Source organism: Perca fluviatilis, chromosome 7 (genome assembly GCF_010015445.1).
Source record: "Perca fluviatilis chromosome 7, GENO_Pfluv_1.0, whole genome shotgun sequence".
NCBI classification, from domain to species: domain Eukaryota; kingdom Metazoa; phylum Chordata; class Actinopteri; order Perciformes; family Percidae; genus Perca; species Perca fluviatilis.
The window spans coordinates 657,759-676,796 of record NC_053118.1 but is presented as its reverse complement, the minus strand read 5'-3'; the positions used below and the strand labels follow the sequence as shown (position 1 = coordinate 676,796).

The following is a 19,038-nucleotide window of genomic DNA, read 5'->3' as shown; positions in this document are numbered from 1 at the left end:
ATTTTGATCCTCCCATTATTATTTTATATTAGTGTCATCTTATTCACTGTTGGACAGAGGTTAAAGCTTCTAAGAGGTCACTAATCCATGGCCTGTTGTGAACACAGTGGAATCTGTGTCTGAATTGGGCCCAAGTCTGATCATTTCCGCATTTCCCCCTCGGTGTAGAAAATATTTTTAAACCTTTTTCTCTGATTACCTGGTTGGAGTAGGAAAGGAGTTTTCTGCTCCTAAGCTTTCTACCAGATGTGAGAATTCTGGGAGATTTCCAATTCCAATTTCTGTAATTTATGCTTTTGCTGGAAGAGAGAGAGAGCAGTCTGAACTGGAACCAAAAGTGAGAGCGTTGAAAGGCAAAGGGATGGCTAGTAAAACAGGGAAAACTAGGCCTTGTAATTATTGTGTGGTGAAACGTAAAGTTTTATTGGATTGCTCTCTGTTTAGTTGTCTGCTGGGTAAAGCAAAGGCACAGTGAGTGAGACACAAGCCCACCTTACTTGTTACAGGGGCTGCTGGACTGCTACCACACGCTCACACATACTAATCTGAAGGGAAAATGGAAATTGTCTGACCCCAGCTCTTTTTATCACTACGAAATGAGCCCACAACCTCAAAAGCCCCACAAACCTTGAGAACCTTGTTTGTGATAAAGTCCACAATAAATTGAGTCTCAAACTGTCATTAATTTCAAAGGTTATGTTTTATTGCGATGTAAAAAGGTAATTCAGTCAAAATAATTTTTGTGAGTTATTGTTGTGGTTTACACGGCTTCTGTTGATTGATTTAAGACATTTTTACATCTTGGGTGGGATTCTGAAGCTAGCACTGTCACCTTTTTTTTGTTCAGTTTTAACACACACACACACACACACACACACAATAAATATATATATATATATATATATATATATATAGTATAATATAATAATATTCATTTTAATTAATATATTTCTTTTCTTTTTTTTAACTGTACAGGTGTTTGTCTTTCTTATTGTATTCACTGGAGGAAAAGGGCTCCAGAGTTGATCCACTTTCCACATTGTTCTTCGTGTATAGGTGAATAAATCTGGCGTGTAAAAACTGGTTAATGTCTCTTCCTCTGGTTTTTATTCCAGGTGCTGATGATGGGGGAGCCCTTTTTCGATTGTCAGATTGGCTTTGTGGGTTGCCGGGCACTCTGCCTGAAAGGCATCATGGGAGTACGGGATTTTGAAGAAAACATGAACCGACGTGAAGAGGTAAAGACGGCCTAAAATCAAAAAGGAAGGGAAAATGAAGAAAAAAACCCGGAAAACTTGAGTGAGGAGGATAATGGAGAATTTAAAAGACCAGAACAGAGATCACTTTCGCCTAAACCATGTCTCCGCAGCCTCTATTGCTCCCGAGAGCTTTCAGAAGCAGGTAGAGATGTGGTCTGGTTTGTTTATGGAAGAGTGAGACCCAGCTGCCTTTTTTGTAATTTACTATAATGTTCTATGTTTGCCACTACATCACTGTGTCAGCAATAGTCTCACCATCTACTAATGTGCAGTGTAATGCTTTGGGGCTCAGTTGAAATCAACTTTATTGTATTTCATCAACTACTTTATGTGTAAACTGTGTTTTATGATTCTTTTTCTACGGCATTTTTTTTTTATTTATGAGTTTACCTATGGCATAGTTGCCTGCAGGCCAATGACGGCCCTCAGAAACATTTTCTGCAGCCCCCGTAAATGACATGAAATGCATGCTTTATATTTTAATCATCAACGGCCCATTTCAATATTTTCAATTTCAATAGCCTACATTTAATACACTATTCGGCTACTGCATCAAACAATCAACGATTTAGCCCCTGGGGGCAACAACTAATATTTCGGGAACCCAATATACGGGCCAAGCAGTCTGTTTAGCAACTTCAGACGTGAGAATGGATTTCTCTACAGATAAATGCCGTCCTGGGATTGCATTTTGGCCAATGCGTTCCGCCTCTTTTCCTCTCCACACAGACACAGTTTACCTGCTTGCAACCAAAGCCCGCTCAAACGTGCTTACTACTCAGACTACAAACGAAATAAGAACAGTTATAATAAGAACAGTTTCTGATGTCCTTGTCCTTTTGCCTAGATTGTGGATTCATATGCATATATCTGTTTATAGATATTAGTTGCATGGCAACTAGTGGCACACAGCCAGGGCCGGACTAGGATAATAATTCAGGCCGGGAATCTTAACAGCAGTCCAGGGAAATACCCACACATTCACAACAGACCACGTAAAATGTAACTTTTTTTTTTCTTTTCACTCTTATGATGACCATTCTCATGCTCAGTTATGTCTCATAAGTTGTTGCAGCAGTGTTTTGGGTTGATGTCATTTGTTACACAGATTTGGTGCTAAATTTAACCATTTTCTACCTCTTGAGAATTGATCATTTATTTTTTAGAAATCTCTCCTAAATACCACATTAAGACACCTAGACCTTGATGAACACCATAGAAAAACCATGCTGTGATTTGGTTTAAAAAAACTTTGACATTTGGAGATTTCTGCAAGAATTGCAATTTTCTGCGATTGAATGGCGAGCACTGCTATTGTGGAAACAGCTCACAAACTCCCTTATTGTAAATATATACCTAGGGAAGCCATGCATCCTCTGAATGCGCTGGGTCTCTAGTTTGTGGTTGTAACGTTTCATGAGGCTGTGATTATGCTAGAGCTCACAATAGTTCAGTTTATACAGTCAGGTCAAGTTTCAGAACTTGCCGGCAGTCCCACTGGTCACTAAGGGTTAACAGTGGTCTGACACTGCGGGCCGCAAATGTGCGTTTCATAGGATGGTGAAGGCATGACCCACCCTATGCTGCTTTGATTGGCTAGTACTCGTTGCATTTGTTGATCGGATTGGTTAGGTTGAGGCACAAGGAGTGAGATTGGTTAGGGTGAGAATACAATGGTACGGCAGAGAAATATTGCCTCCGGGCCAATCAGCTGGCTAGGCCACCAGGTATTCCCCCAGTGCTCCCGATGGCCATTCCAGGCCTGCACACAGCGAGTGTCAAGGGAATTACGTTCGATCATTAATGCTAGTGCTGTTAGCTAAAGTTATAACTCTGCAGTTTAATGTGGAATTGAGATGTCTGCATTTTTCCTGAGGAGTCCTTTGTGCATTTTTCCTGTGCAGCCCTCATAGGCTGGCTTCATAAATTGGCACTCAGTCATCAAAACTTTGAGAAGCACCCATAGATCCTATGGTGTATTACATTAGAAAGGACAACAAATTATTCTTATCAAATAGTTTGAAATACTTCTTGTTCTTTTATGTAGTATGAACAGGATTGTATTTTTGTGACATCATGAAATGATCTTAAATATTCCTTGCATTTTTAGTATCCCCTACTTCATATCTTTCCTCATTTTCCTCTTTTCTCTCTGTTTCTGCAGGATGCAGTGTTCTTCAGTTGTGGGGACAGCCTAAGTAGTAAAGGAATGACCTACCTTACCAACTCTCTCTTTGACTACCGCAGTCCAGAGAACAACGGAGTCAGGGCTGAGTTCATCCTGGATACCACTAATCACAAGGTCACATGAAAAAATTAGATAGATTCTCAACTTCTAGAAGTTCCTATTCTCAGTACTACTGTACAGACGAGTAATGGTCCCAAACATTTTTATTCTAGAATTTTATTTGGGGATTTGCTTGCATGGAAGGTCAAAATGCAATAGCAGACCGTGCATTTCAGATTGAGGTGGGCCGACAGGCCAACACACTTATTTAACCAACAAGCAATACACAAAAATGCATTAAACATTATGAACTCACTGAGGCTAATTACTTGAACAGCGCCTGCCATTGACACAGTCCTCACTAAACAAAACATATGTAGCGCTGAGGTTGTCAAGCTCTTCAGAGAACAAATATTCACAAGATGCAAAGAAATGTTATTAAGACAATCCGTTTTACTGAGGCCACTGCAAAAATAGAGAACAAAAGAGCTTTCCTAACACATGTTAGTGTGGGTATGGCTAAAGTGACTTGCCAAAGCAAGCACACTAATGCCCTTTGCAAATACAGTACATTATCTGGGTCAATAAACAATAATCTGATATAATTGCATTCAGTCTTTCTTCAGGTTTCATCTGAAAAAGCTGCAATGACAGCTATTCCTATATTTGGTGGTACTAAGTTAATACAATATTTTGTCCTTATCAACTCTCAGTAATTCCTCTTCTCATATAAATGATTCTGATTTAAATCACTGCCACTTAGATTATTTCTGTCAGTCACACAGCTGCTGGCTGCAATAGAGGAATGTTCCCACTATCTAAGCAGTAGTGTTAAAGCCATTATTCCTGATAACTCCCAGCTCCCTTCATCAGCCATCACAGCTCTAGTGTTGACTCTGCTCAGAAATGTTCATGACCCTCAATGAAGCAATTGTTTGGACATCCAACCATCAATCTGTCCATACTTGAAAGTCTAAAAGAGTCAAAGGTCTTCGTGTTAATTCATTAGCCGTTTTGAAACCAGCCAATGACTTTGATTCAAAAGCATGCCAGAGCCATTAGAGCTCCCCTAATAAATATTACTCATTAACCTGCTTGACTGATAAGGCTCTATTGAAATCTCTGTTTAGAGAACTAGTGAGTAAGTCTTGGGTCGGGGTGTTAAATGTGTGTGCGAGAGGGGCCTCTCTCATTCGCTCTCTGTTTCTTGCTTGCCCACTCATTCTCTCTGTTTACCAGTGGTTTGATGTGCAGTAAAAATATAACTTTCAAATATTGGCAGGGTCAATATAGATCTTAACCTGCAGACTAATAAATGATGACGAGTTATGGTAAAACAATACACTGAGGTAGATAGGAATAAGACACAAATCAACAGTTCTTTTACCAATATTTACGTTTTATTTGTTAATAATGATCATAAATAACTAAGTGGGGGTGGCACAGTGCTTTAGCGGTTAGTGTCACCTGGGTTCAAACTTCAGCCTGGCCAGCTGGGGTTTTAATTTGTGGAGTTTGTATGTTCTTCCTGTGTCAGTTGCACTTTCCTCTGGGTGCTCTATTGTACAAGCCTAGGTTTAGGTGTATGTAATGAAAGTTATGCACTATTTTGATTATAAAAGGGCTTTTATAATCATCCTTATTTTTTTCTCCAAATTAATACGTATTGCTTACAGGTACCTTCTACATCTCATTTATGACTTCATAAGATGCATCCTGCTATCTTAACTATTTCCAAATAACATTTCACAATTATTTATATTGAAACTAAAAGCCATAATCCCAGTCAGACAGTTTTGGTTGTTCATGAAAAAGTCCTATCTTTTAGTAGATAAGGTACATATTTCCAGTGGTATACATCCAAGCACCAATTGAATGAGGAAACCTTCACTTCCTTTTATCAATAGCTTATTACCCAATGAAGAACAGCCTTGATATGTAGTAAATTACTTCCATATGTACCAGAAACTATAATGAATCATAGTTGAGTGTCTTCTCTATCTGAATTTCTCCTGTAAAAACTGATTGAAAAAATTTGTTGGTTATAATTTCACCCTGGATTAGAGACATTTTTAATCCTGCCTGCCATGATCAGGTATCTCCTTTCATTTCAAGTCTTTGTAAATAGTTCAGAATATTGGTGATATGGTTGGCCAGTAAAAAAGCAGATCAACTCCTCAATTACTCCTTTTTTTTTTTCTTTTTTTTTTTTTATCTGTGATTTGACCCCTTTTGCCGTATCCACCGTGACCCCAGTCACTGCCACTCTTAAATGCTATCTGCTTGTTTGCTCCCTTACTGCCGTGTTTACCTAACTCTACTTTTGTTTAACAGGAGACCTATACGGAGATAGCAGGCATGCAGCGCTTTGGTGCTTTCTACATGGATTATCTCTACACAATGGAGAACAGCAGCGGCAAAGGTATTGTCTAACTCATTCCTCCTCTCAGAGCTTGTTTGCTCACCTCTTCTCTCTTTTTCTTCATCTGTCATGTTCTCCTTTTCTCTGTCTTATTCTCTCTTTCGGTCGTACTCTGTCTTTTCATATCTCTCTCTCTCGCTCTCTCTCTCTCTCTCTCTCTCTCTCTCTCTCTCCTCTCTGTCAAACAAGCCCCCTAGAGACTTTAAGAAAGAGCTTGTCTTGTTTGAGTCACAGCCACCTGGTCCTTGACCCTTCCTGTCCTTGCTCTCACCCCAAACTTACCTGGAGGGCAACTGTCAGAAGTGTTTAGTCTGCGCTGACACGTATTTAAGTTTCTTTCTCCTTGCTGCTTGTTGAAACACCGTTTCCCCCCTGTCTCTTTACCTGTAAGCTCTTGAGAAAGTGAATAGGCTCTCTTGGCTAATTAGGTGTCACTCTTCCTGGAAGAAGCCTTAAGACAGACAGGATTTCTCATTCCTCAGCTGCAGCACTCGAGAATGTTTATTCAAGTCTGAAAGATCTGAAGTTCCCATTAAGAGATAAAGCGTTCTCCCATCAATTTGAAATGTTATATTTGGCCCACAAATATCTCTGTGCTTTAGTGTGTGATAGTTTTTTATTCCAATGCTGCTGGGAAGCTGTATGTGACACCTGAGTGACATTCACAAGTTCTAAGATTAAACAAACCCCAAAAACGTTTTACAGAAAAAAATTGGATTAAATCTAGATGAAGTGCACCTTACTGTGTCTAATGGCAACACGTATAATAGGATAGCTTTATGGTGTCACTGAATGCTACGCAAATATGGTGTTAGGTGATCATGCTTCATTGAGTGGAAGTGACAAGTTACAGTGATGATTAACTAAGGCAGAAATTTCTGATGATATAGTGCACAGTTGACTGAATAACAGAAGAAAGAAAGATCTGGTTGAACTAATTCGATTTAATTCAATGACCTTGAACAGATCATTTGATTTATTAAGAGTCTAGTGTCACCATGATGTTCCACTTGCCTTCCGCTTTTACTCTTTCATTTTACTTCTCTCTTCCTCACCTCTCTTTCTGACTAGGCTATTGTTTGCTCCTGCTGTCAGCTACAGATAATAATCTAAATTAAAAAAAACATTGATACTGTCATCCTGAGCTGTCAAAGTCATTTCTGACAGCAGGATAAGTGTCAGTCTCTTTTCCTGCAGGACGGCTGGGGTTACCCTTGCCAATTGGAATGCTTCTCTTCTGTCAGTGTTTCTCTTCTTCTCGGACGCGGACCAGATCCAGTGTCAACCAAACAAATTAGTTTCCATTGCCATGGGACTAACAAAACTCTGAGTCAACCGAAATACTAACCGACCCAGGTCACACTCACTATTGACTTCACATTAGTGTAACGCAGCAGATTAAAAACTTTTTTTAAATCTTGGGAAATGGAGACACTTTTAAATCGCCTAAATCCCAGCTACTTTCAGCCTTCTCATCATTCCACTGACCGTTCTAACTGCAGCCATATGGTTGATATTAGGCCTAATCCATTGCAGCCAAATCTCACTGATGAAGGGAAGGGGAAGTGGCATTGCCCGTTGCCCTTTATAACTCCCCAGAATTCAGTGGAAGTTTCACCCCACCCCCCAAGCCATTCAGCTAAAAAAGTTCAATTCATAGTGTTGACTCTCCGAGCTGTAAGAATGTTCAGTGCAGTGGTGGAATGTAATGGGAATAAAGAAAGTTGTGACCCTTTGTCCTCTTCCTCCCTCCCTGCCATTCATCCACCGCCTTCTTTTAATTTTAATTTCTCCCTTTTTATTGCCGGGGAGCTGAGTCTTTAAAGTGGACCTCTGGAACAGGGGCCTACGATGAATGAAGGGACAGCTGTGTGAGAGAAGTGGACATTTGGAATATTCATCATTCCAGTGGGTCACGGCTATGTGAGCGGCTCCGTGCTGCTGCATTACACCACTGCCACCTTTGTGGAGTTTTTGTCCAACAGATGAGGAGATTCTATATTTGTACATCATTAAGGATGAACAAAATGTTGTTACCCTAACTATTTATATCAAAAACACACCACTCTGTACATTAAATACAGAAAGTGACATGTCTACTGTACTTACACTTTTTAGATTTGGCTTTGAAAAATGTGTTACATTTCCTAACTGACTGACCACTAAAACAACATACTATGTATATTTTAAACATGTTGTGCATGTTTTTTTCTGTTTGTAGGCCCTCAGGAATTTTCGGTGGCGAGTATGGAGGAGGTAGTGCCCACTGTTCAAGAGACATCAATCAAGAGGCTGGTGGTGGGACCTCTGGACGTCAGGCTACATAGCAGCGCTGTCCACCGCATCCTCAAGATGGTCACCTGTGCCATGGACCACGAGTATGAACCCTACTGCAAACCGCAGCAAGGTCAGACATCAAATGCTAACAGTTGCTCCATCGGTTTTACTGGGCTGACTTTAACAGCTAATAGTCAGCTTACAACTAATATTCCACTGTACTCCCTACCCTTAACCCTAAACTTGTTTCAACACCTTCTTCTACTCTGTTCTTTTCTCTTCTACGCTGTTCTATTCTATTCTGCCAATGATCAGAAATCACAACAGTTTGCACTTTACAGTATCCTCATCACATTGTTATTTCCTTGCACAACCCATCTTTCAACACACAGCTGTACATGAAAGTGGTGACCTTTTGGACCACATGAGGGAGGATAAGCCAAACACCTTTTGTTAGTGATCGTCCCTGCACAGCTATTGATGAGCTCATCCCTGGGATGTTGTGAAAGAACATGGAATGTGTGTCTTTGTGTAATATCTGTAGCAATAACTCTCATTTTTGCGAAACGATAACATCCGTAGGTTTCGGCTGTTTCAGCATCTGCGATAGATAATAGATGATGGAGTAATTACTACAAAGCTTTTGACTAAAGCTGGGTAGGTCAGTGTGTTCCTTCCTGTTTCTATAAATGTCTATGCTCTCTCTGGCATTTTCTCTGGCAAGAGTCAGTATAGTAAGACCCCTGGAGGGTGGGGGTGTATTGGGAAATTGAGAGTAGGAAGCATTTTTCACCAAGGTAGCTATTACAGATGGAGTGATAAAATAACACATGCCTTTTCGTGAATCAATTCTCCTCTCCTCTCCTTGAGAGAAGTAGAAGTCAGGAGGTCAAAGACATATCTATCTTTCTACTCATACTGTCCTCTTCTTCTCCTCCACATACACCCTTGCCAAGAGCTCAGGAAGAATCACTTTCCTCCCCAAAACTAGCTGTAAATGGAGGCCAAATTGGCTGATGTCTGTGTATTAAGATCTTGCACTATTTAGAGCAGGAGGTTTCAACTTGTACATGACTTACAGTGTGAATGTTGTTTTTAATATATTTCCTAAGAACAATAGAAGGAACAAAGTAACAAGACTTTAAGAGCTGGAATCTGTTAATTAGGACAGGAAAAGACAGGGCGTGACAGTAGTAGTTTGTGTGTGTCAAGGGTTGTATGTTGGCGTGCACTGCACACGTATTCTTTTTTTTAATCATATTTTCGCCTTTTCTGTGTGCTTTAAATAGAAAGTGTGTGTAATCATGCCATGTGTACCATGTAGCTGCATGTCTTTTGTAATTTGAATGTTGACGGTGGATATTGACTCGAGCCCTGGCATATGATTAGATTGGACATGGCATTGCCAGATAAACCTGATGCGGGCTGTGGCGGTAGGCCAAAGAGCAAAACAGCTTTGGGATCAGGTTCTGAGCCCACCTTGGAGCTGGGAATGTAGCCCAACAGAACCTTAACTGAACTGAAACAAGCCCATGTCCTGGGACCAGAGCCAAGGCCGTTCAGTAACAAAGCACTCAAAAAGGTTTTGGTCCACCTCAGGCCCTGGACACAGTTTACTGGTTCAGTGCTCTGGTCACTCCTTACTTTGGTGAGCGCTGACCTTGCTAGCCTCCATTCCATGTTGATTTGGTTCACTTCATTTTCTGCCTTTCCGGATGTTTCTGGTTATTGATTGAATGAGTGGTTTTATGAGATAGTTCAAAAACAAAGCTACTGGGAAACAGCCACTGTAATTAATATCGCTTGGAGTTGCCAGTACTTTTTTAGTGCATGTTTATTTTATTTATTGTATGAGGTGGTGGTTTTTGTTGGAAAATACTTTTTTATTGTTCTACTGCTGCAGGCGTAGAAGAGAGGCGCCCACTCAAAGAAATTGGTGTGCTTTACAGCTAACCTCTTTCTCTGTAACATGATATTTAGTCATCAAATCCAAATGTCTTTGGCCTTTCCTACTCCCTCACTTTATTCAAAAAATGCACCACAGGTTGCATACTCGTGGTTAGATTTACTGACTACTTTTAAAACAAAGGCAAATCAGTTGTTTTTGTAATAATATGTTTAATCTTACACAGCACCCTTTACTGCACCTGTGCAATATGTTACGGCATTTGTTCCAAAACTAACATGTTTCTTTGTTGTTGTGTCATTGTCTCTGTAGAAGTGGTTGACGAGAGCCATGGTTCAGCTACTCCCGAAGAAATATGCAGCTTAGAGGAATTCATCCCAACCAGACTCACTTGTCTCACTCTGCTACAAGTCTCAGTGACCGTCTCCATGGCAGAGTTCAACCTCCTTCACACGCTAATGCCTGTCATCATGGGATGCAAGGTAGTGCACACAGACAAACATTCTTCTAGATAGCAAGAATATGACCACAAGGACTACAGTTGAAAATTAGCCAGCTGGCTAACACTGGCACATTTACAACATTTAATGTTGATTAATGTGTGTTGTCCTTTATAAATAAAGAATAAGATGACACTTTTGGCAACTTTGCCGAAATCATTGTACAGTACACACTGCAGCTACTGACGTGGAAGCTTCTATACACTTATCTGAACAGGTACCAAATCGATAGGTAGCTTGGATTTTGACAAACGTAGATTGCCGAGATACTTTCAGAGGAAAACAAATTAGATTCAGTTATTACTGCACTTTCAAGGGTTGATATCTTGCTAAAAAGATTTAAAGATGAAAAATGATAACAACATTCTGCAGTCTTGTGGTGAGGGGCAAAATCTTGTATTGTGTTATTTCTAACTATTTCCTTACTATACAGTAGGTCCATATCAATCATCCATCATTATAAAAATCACACCGCATTAAAGACTCAAATTTAGATTTAATTCAATTATAAAGATAATATAATAAAGAACTTGTCAGAGAGAGTTGGCCTAGAGATACAGTATACGAGGAAGACTGATGTGGACATTTTAACTTTAGACTGCAACTAGAGAAATATGTGCGATATGTATTCTCCCTTTTTAATCCCTTTCATATCATCAATCTCCCAGACTGCACCGGGGCCAGTCAACATTCCAGTGTTTCAGCCGGTGCGCCCTCTACCGTCTGTGCAGTTCCAGCTGGAAAGGGTGAATGTTGAACACTCAGTGCCCATGTATGCTCCAGAGCTGGTCAGCACTGTCAGCATTGTCAGCCAGCCTTCTGACAACCTGCTACATCACTGCTATGCACACCTCTACCTCAAGGTGAGCACAACCATGTGAAACCCCAGCTTGCTTTTTCTGAAGATATAAAAACAAAAATTGCAAACAACGCAATTGATGTGCACAGTAATAATAATTAGAATCAACTTGTAATTGTAGAGAGCTGCTACATCTACAGTCACATCTACCTTTACTTAGGCATTCTAGATTGTAGTTTAACCCTGCACATCTCGGCTTAGTTTTGCATTTGCTGATTTGATTCTCTTATAAAAGTTCTGTGCTGTTGACTGTTAAGAAACAATACTGTAAAATTGTAAAAAAAAAAAAAAAAGGATCAATAAAGTATGCCTTCTTCTGTTATGCTGTCTTATATATTTGGTAAAGCACAGTGCAAAAGTTATGGTGGAGTGGATGAAAAACCATACACATGCGGAAAATTAATTTGACTCCCTTTTTTTAACCTTTTTTCCCCCCTGTCCTTTGCCATTTTTGATTAGCACAGGTTTGTATCTTTTACATTTCTATTTCATTTATTAAATTTGATTTTACATTTAATTTCATCTTTCGAGTTGACACAAAATACACATACTAAGTTGTACAGTTCAGTTTCCATGCACTTTAGCCCGAATTTAGGAGGTCAACGGCGTCTTAACTCCACTCTAAAATAACCCTAATGACCCCTTTTCACCTGGTCATAGAAATCTAAGCACTGAGCTTTCTGATGAGCACCAGTCCAACTCTGGTCTACTTCATGCTTTTCATCTACCAAATTGATAGGTGGCTACAAGCTTGTATAGGGCAGCTGTGACATTCACCTGATTCTGTGATGATTGTATAGTTTTGAGTTTAAAGCTCAACATATAAACTTCAATATTGTTTATTATTATTATTGTAAAACAAATTGACCTACAAATAAACTAGAAATAAAGAGTTTTTTTTAACCCTTTGTATTTATATTTACCTGAAGACCCAAATGCCCCATGCAGTGCAGATAGAGCTGTGGAGGCTTTAGCAAATTCAGCTAATCCACCTTTCAGGAAGCCTGCATAACAGTTCTGTAGTAATCTGGGGTGGCCCAGTCTGGTCTGGTATGTTTTTTTAAGGCAGGATGTTTGCTGGACATCATGCTGGTAGTCCTTATCACAGGGTCACTGCAGGGTTAACAGTCAACTGGTCAGTGGCCAAGGATCCTTCTGACCAATCAGCCAATCAGCAGCTGTATCTGCCAAGGTACTAATTCCGTCTCTGGATTTTGGCATGAGGATCATGACAGGGTGGAGGTCATTCAGGCCGCAATTCACCCACTTCAGGAAGTGATTTGAAACGGGTATAAACTAAGGCTTATCTTAATCTGTGTTTTATTGACACTGCATGACAAAGCTAAGGTGTCTGTCTTGAGGGTAGCGGTTAGCCATTGTCTCACTTTTCCATGGTTATAGACCAGAACTAAAAGTCAGCCTTGCTCAACAAGGAGGCCACAGAAGTAAACAAACCGATCATAAATGAAAACTTGGGCTTTTTTGAAAAACTAGTTGCTTCGGGCTGCTGAAATGAGAACAGAATTTGAAATCTGTTCTCCCAGATGAAGCTGTACTGAATCGGTCTGTGGCTACATGGCCCCAAGCTTGCATTTCAAAGTGGGACTTTTATTATGTCTACATCTGTATCTGGCCATCATACTATTCAACTTTATATACAGTACTACTCTGGTGTCTAATCGTCCATCCATAGGCCAGTTGGCCTATTATAAATGAATAATCACTTTAGTTTCGTCCAACGTTTTGTCTGTAAAGTGGTTTGGTAGACCTTCACTTGCAGGAATTGAATGAATCCTGTCGTGCATATACAGCAGCTGCATGTGGGACAGCTGGGCCCAGCCATCATCCACTGGCTCAAATATTAAACGGGACTTGATCCACCATGTTCACTATCAACAGAATGTAAACATTGAGTTTGCAGTACATTATGTGTCTGGTAGTCTATATCAACGGCGTTTCATTTCCGGGATTGTTCAGGTGCAGCTGGAAATTCCGCCGGATGTCCCTCAGTTTCGACTGGATGTTTGTTGGAATTCTATATTCTGGTGGATTCATGAATTAAACTGACAGTTGTTATGTAGAGTCATGTCATGGTGACCTCATGCACGTGTTAGTCTAGCTTCAACTTTATGAGCCACATTGTGACTAAAAGACACCACATTGAGGTGAGTGAGCCTAAAAATTAGGGTTGGGTACCATTGACATTTTTACTTGAAATGTGGTACCTTTCTCTTGAACTTTCCCTCTGTGATAACAAAAAATTTATTTTATTTGTAAAAAATAATTTCAAATCCTATTTACTTAGAACATTTTGTTATTTATTTAGGACATTTTTAGAGGTGTTGAAATTAATCAAATAATCGATGCATCGAATCGTGGACGACGCTGCATCGATAATCGGCAGGCTCATAATCGATTATTTCTGTTTACAATTTAATGTAGGCCTAACAACATTTCTGTTTACATATTCTGTTATGTTTTGCACATTCAGGAAGTGCCATGTACTCAGTGCTGTAGTTTTATGTATCCAATTTATTTAGTATTAGAGCACTGCAGAATGTTTTTGTTTTTGAAGCTTGAAAAGCTATGAATTAAATATCATACATGGCTTTAATAGAAAAATGTATTTGACACATTGTGATGCATCGAGATATTGAATCGAATTGAATCGCTGACATGATAATCGTAATCGAATCGGGAGATCAGTGAAGATTCACACCTCTAGACATTTTACACACCACACAAAATAAAACACCTTCATCTCCCCTCCCAAATCCTACAACCTATTAAATCAAATAATTATTAATTTCTTACACTGCACTGTAACTTTTATTCTTGTATTTGTAGCTTATTCTATTTTAGCCTGTTTTTATTTTCTTTCTCTTTTTAACTGCTCTTAAATTTTTTATGTGAAGCACTTTGAATTGCCTTGTTGCTGAAATGTGCTATAGAAATAAAGTTGCCTTGCCCTACAGTACAACCTCCAGCCGGTCAGTCTCTCACCAGGGCATAGAAAACACTGCTGTGCCTGTCTGTCAGAGGAAGTGTAACCGCACCTGCTCTTCCAACTCTATTACTGTGTATGTACACTGAATAGAGAACCTCAGTTATTCTGAAAACTTCAGTTTAGTCTGTATGTTTGTTAGTAAACAGCTGTGCAGACACTGAACTCCAAGTTGCTCCCCAGACGATGCTATGTAGCTGCTTACTGCTTAGGATGGGTTACACAGAGATTGGATTTCACTACACTGTACTGTACGATTGTATATGAATGTTTTTTTATGGTTCAACATAAGGATATTTTTAACAGTGCCTCCTAGACTGTAAGATGGACTTGCTGACAGCTGTTTATACAGTTAACAAGTAAGATGAGATGATTTTTTCTTTCTAAGAGCCAGGGCCTGTAAGAGCGCAGGTTTGGGCTGCGACAGGTCTGCTGAAGACAGAGTCAAAACAGTTCAGTGGTGATTGAGATAAGAGAACAACAACAACTCTGGCTCTGTGCTTCTGTGCTGTCTTTTCAGAAGCTGTGTGAACTCCATATGTTTTTTTTCTATGGATCCAGTAAATGGTTTGATCTATACATTGTTGAATAGGCATTTCCATGTCTGCTTTTTTTTCTCCCCTGTCTTCTCCTTCCCCTCTCTCCCTCCAAACCTTATCTCATACCCTCTTCCTTTCTTTCTGTCTCTCTTTCCAGGTGTTTGGGTTCCAGGCAGGCTTGACATGCCAGGATAGTACAGGGGGTTTCCTGCCTCTCATCCCCATCATCCCTTCCTTCAGCACTGCACTCTATGGGAAGCTAATTCAGATGCCTGCATACTGGTGAGCACTTGTAATATAGATGGAAATTTGAATGAGCAGAGTAGCAGGTAGAGTACCGCATGTGAAGATAAATTATTAGATAACATAGACATCTTGAAGGAAAACAACAGTATACCCACCTTTTTTTCCCTCATTAAATCTAAGTCGATCACTAAAACACCAATGTACAATATATATACAAATCAGTCAAAACACAATTGCAGATTATTTGGTTTGGACATCCTGAATGATTTCACTGTACAGTAAACATCTTGACTAGCTTACAGGTCTGGTGTGCAGAAAATCACTCTAGGCTAAGTACTGGAGTACTGGACCTATTTCGATCCAGGTGTGGTGTTGTACAATATAACCTATTGATTGAGGTTATTACTGGCAGCACAAGGTAATTCGAAAGTCAACACATTCCTTGAAGTAGACACTGCATATGTGATGTACTTGCCATTGTTTGATGGCTAAAGGGACTTAGGCAACTATAATAAATTAAAGGGTGTTTTACATTCTACAAGTACCTGTGGATGGCCTTATAGGTAACAATCACCCATCAATTTAACCCAGTAAAAATGCATGCCAAAGTGAGGGAGGCCTAATGTACGTGAAATGTTTTTTTCTGATTTCTGAAAGGTTGAGTGTGAACCTCCTGCGTGTTTGCATCCTTGGATATGTTTATATGCATGCTTGGCTTGTCTGTATACAGTGAGTGTGTGTATGTGTGGTGTTAGCCCCATGTATTGTACTTCATGAAGAGGATTGCAGCCTTTTGCGGGCAGTGCATCAGAGGGTATTTAAAGTGATGGATGAGCCACTTCTTTAGCGGTCGGTGGGGAAAACAGAAAAACGGAGTCATCGGGTAACAACTGCAACAATTTCTCAGATGGTTTGAAACCCAAGGAGAGGAAAATAAGACAACGCTGTCTAAGGAGATGAAAAAACATATTGCTATATCCCTCTCCTTGTACCAGACAGAGGATGACTCATTGGGGATGTCCCCCAGAGAGGGTAGGAGTTGAAGAGAGGACAAAAAGGGAAAGGAGGGGAATAATGTTCAATGTTTGGAGGTGGAACAGTTGGACAAATTGTAGATTTGAAAAAGATGAACAAGAAAGGAATCTTTCGTCTTGAAGTGTTGAATATATAAAAATTCAGAGAGTGGAAGGGAACACGGGAAAATGGAAAAGGAGAGGAACTTCACAAATAAGCACCCCAGCTTGGAGATTGTAGACAGCCAATTGAAGACGTAATGGAGAGAAGAGAAAGAGGACAAAATGAGGAGGAGAGTAGACAACAAGGTGGAAGATGAGTAGAGAGGAAGAGAGGATGATGGGAACAGTGTAAATGGACGAGGAATGAGACACAATATAGATAAAGGGAAGGATGGATGAAGGAGAGGGAGAGAAAAAGAAAAAAACATTTTAGAAGATGAATTGTCTCACTGTAGGTATACTGTGTGTGTGTGTGTGTGTGTGTGTGTGTGTGTGTGTGTGTGTGTGTGTGTGTGTGTGTGTGTGTGTGTGTGTGTATGTATAATGTCATGGGCTTTACTTTTCATGAACTTTGTATGTTATATATGTAAATTAGTCAATGTATGTTTAAAATGACCTTCTTGGGGTCATTTGTTATCTAAGTAAGGCCCTGTAAAGAATGAATGAGTAGCTTATGTCCTGTCTTCCATCTGCGCTCAGCAGACTGGAACAACTTTCTAGCATGTCTGGTTGATAGAGCAACAAATTAATGAATATTTCAGAGATTTGTTGGAAAAATATAGTAGTCATCATCTGGAAAACCCTTGATGCAAACGCACACACACACACACACACACACACACACACACACACACACACACACACACACACACACACACACACACACACACACACACACACACACACACACCCTGTGCCCTCTCTCTCACACCTTGCAGTCAAAGTGCCTTTTAAAGCAGGAAACCTGTGCGAGAGCACTAGCTTGGGAATCCATTTCCCCCCATTAGTTTAGATTTAAACATGTCAAAGACCTGCAGATGGTTTTGACTTTTCCTGACTTCTTCTCCAGGCAAACATTGTATCTACTGTACAGTGGTTAGCTGGCCACATAGGGAACCACAAGGCACTCATTCAGTGGTGTGTATGTAGATAGAACCTGATTCCCTGTGCTCTCTGCTCCCAATAAGAGACTGCTAGCTGCTTGTTTGATCTCCAGGCCCCCCTTGTTTCTGCCCTGCCTGCCTCAAATAGTGGATTCAAATGTCAAACGGATGTTATTTTTTTTTCTGACAATCACTAGATGTTTCTCATCTCCAGAGAGCCTTCCAGATCAAGGCTCTCCCATGGCTTTTCTTTCAGCCTGGACTAGCCCTTAGAAATAACACTGACAACTTCTCACAGAGTCTCCTTGACACATTAAGAAAGTGCTCTGTTATTCTTTGTTGCAAGCAAGCCTTTGATGAATACAGTATGTACATGTCCAGTAACAGTTTATGCACCAGAAGTCCTTATCTTCATATGATTTGAATAGAACATCTATTGGTCTATCTAGACTACGTGATGGCATTGCGATCATATCTCAGAATAAGTGAACACGTAATACCAAAGTAATTCTACTGCCCCTAACAGGATTATTTCCACTTCATCTCATTTTCCTCATACCCAGTTTAAATTCAGCTTGATGTTTCCAACACTTGGACAGGTTTGAAGCACTTATCGCATTTTTTAACAGTTTCCTATCTGTTTCACTGTCAGTCTCTTTCCTGTAGATGATAATGGGACTGGGTGTATTGTGCAGGGTTATGAGTTCTGAACCTGCCATATATCAAGTGACTCATATTTGACCCTTTGTGTCTAAGCGGGAGGATGGCTGTCTTGCTTCCTGACCTGTTTGTCACTACAGTCAAAATCCAATTAACACAACCTGACAGTTTGCTCCTGGAGGAATGACGATGAGCAGGTTTGACGGAGAAGTGGAGACAGTAGTTAGAAGACATAGAAGAGAGAAATAGAGAGTGCTGGGTGAGAACCAGAAATGGTAAATTGTATTGTCTCCTATTTCTCTGTTGAGGTTAACTGCCACAGTCTTGCTTAGTTGTCTCTGGGTCTCTTCTATTATTTTTTCATCCACATAGAAGTGTCCTGGGATGAACAGTGAATTGAAAGGCTGATTTAATTTCAGTTGACTTTATTCTCAGGCAGCGTGTTTGAGCAATGGGATTCCCATGTAGAACTCACACCATTTGTACCAACACAAATGTATTATAATATAGTGTGAGATTACATGTGATCACAGTATGTGGGTGACCGACGTACAGTCAGACAAAGTTCCTCTCCTAAAGGTGAAAGCTGAGGCCAAGATTGACACATTGGGTCAGTGGGGAAGCCAAAAGATGCACTCCACCAGGTGGTAGCATTTAATTGGCTGTATTGATGTATGTTTTGGGACTGTTCCTCAGCACTGATGTAACTCCAAAAATACCCCTTTTCAAGATGTTCTGTTCTCTGGGCAGGCACTAAGCAGAGCTGTACAAGCTTTTGAAGTTTTAAGGAAATTTGAAAGAAAGTGGGAAGCATGAGACCTTAATGCTCGGAGATAAACTTCCAATGTAAAAGGTAGCTTTAGATTTGATGACTGACAGGGGTAGCTTGGAGTAGGGAAGTACAGAAGGTGATGTCATATGCACACATTTTGCATCCTTCTCCTTTGTCCCGCCTTTTTCTCTCTTACTCTCACACTTGCATGCACACACAAACATGTTTGTCAATGTGCAGCCAGCTCA

General features: G+C 40.1%; 1 protein-coding gene across 4 annotated transcripts in view; it reads left to right on the top strand.

Moving 5' to 3' along the window:
• Nucleotides 1-19,038, top strand: part of LOC120562122 (vacuolar protein sorting-associated protein 13B) — a 380,029-nt gene that overhangs the window by 47,770 nt on the left and 313,221 nt on the right. For all 4 annotated transcript variants that reach the window (XM_039805631.1, XM_039805634.1, XM_039805630.1 and 1 more), the window contains 7 exons: nucleotides 1,116-1,238; nucleotides 3,424-3,561; nucleotides 5,821-5,908; nucleotides 8,130-8,315; nucleotides 10,404-10,573; nucleotides 11,260-11,454; nucleotides 15,151-15,275. In XM_039805631.1, the coding sequence (XP_039661565.1) occupies nucleotides 1,116-1,238; nucleotides 3,424-3,561; nucleotides 5,821-5,908; nucleotides 8,130-8,315; nucleotides 10,404-10,573; nucleotides 11,260-11,454; nucleotides 15,151-15,275 (1,025 nt within the window). The remainder of the gene's footprint in view (nucleotides 1-1,115; nucleotides 1,239-3,423; nucleotides 3,562-5,820; nucleotides 5,909-8,129; nucleotides 8,316-10,403; nucleotides 10,574-11,259; nucleotides 11,455-15,150; nucleotides 15,276-19,038) is intronic.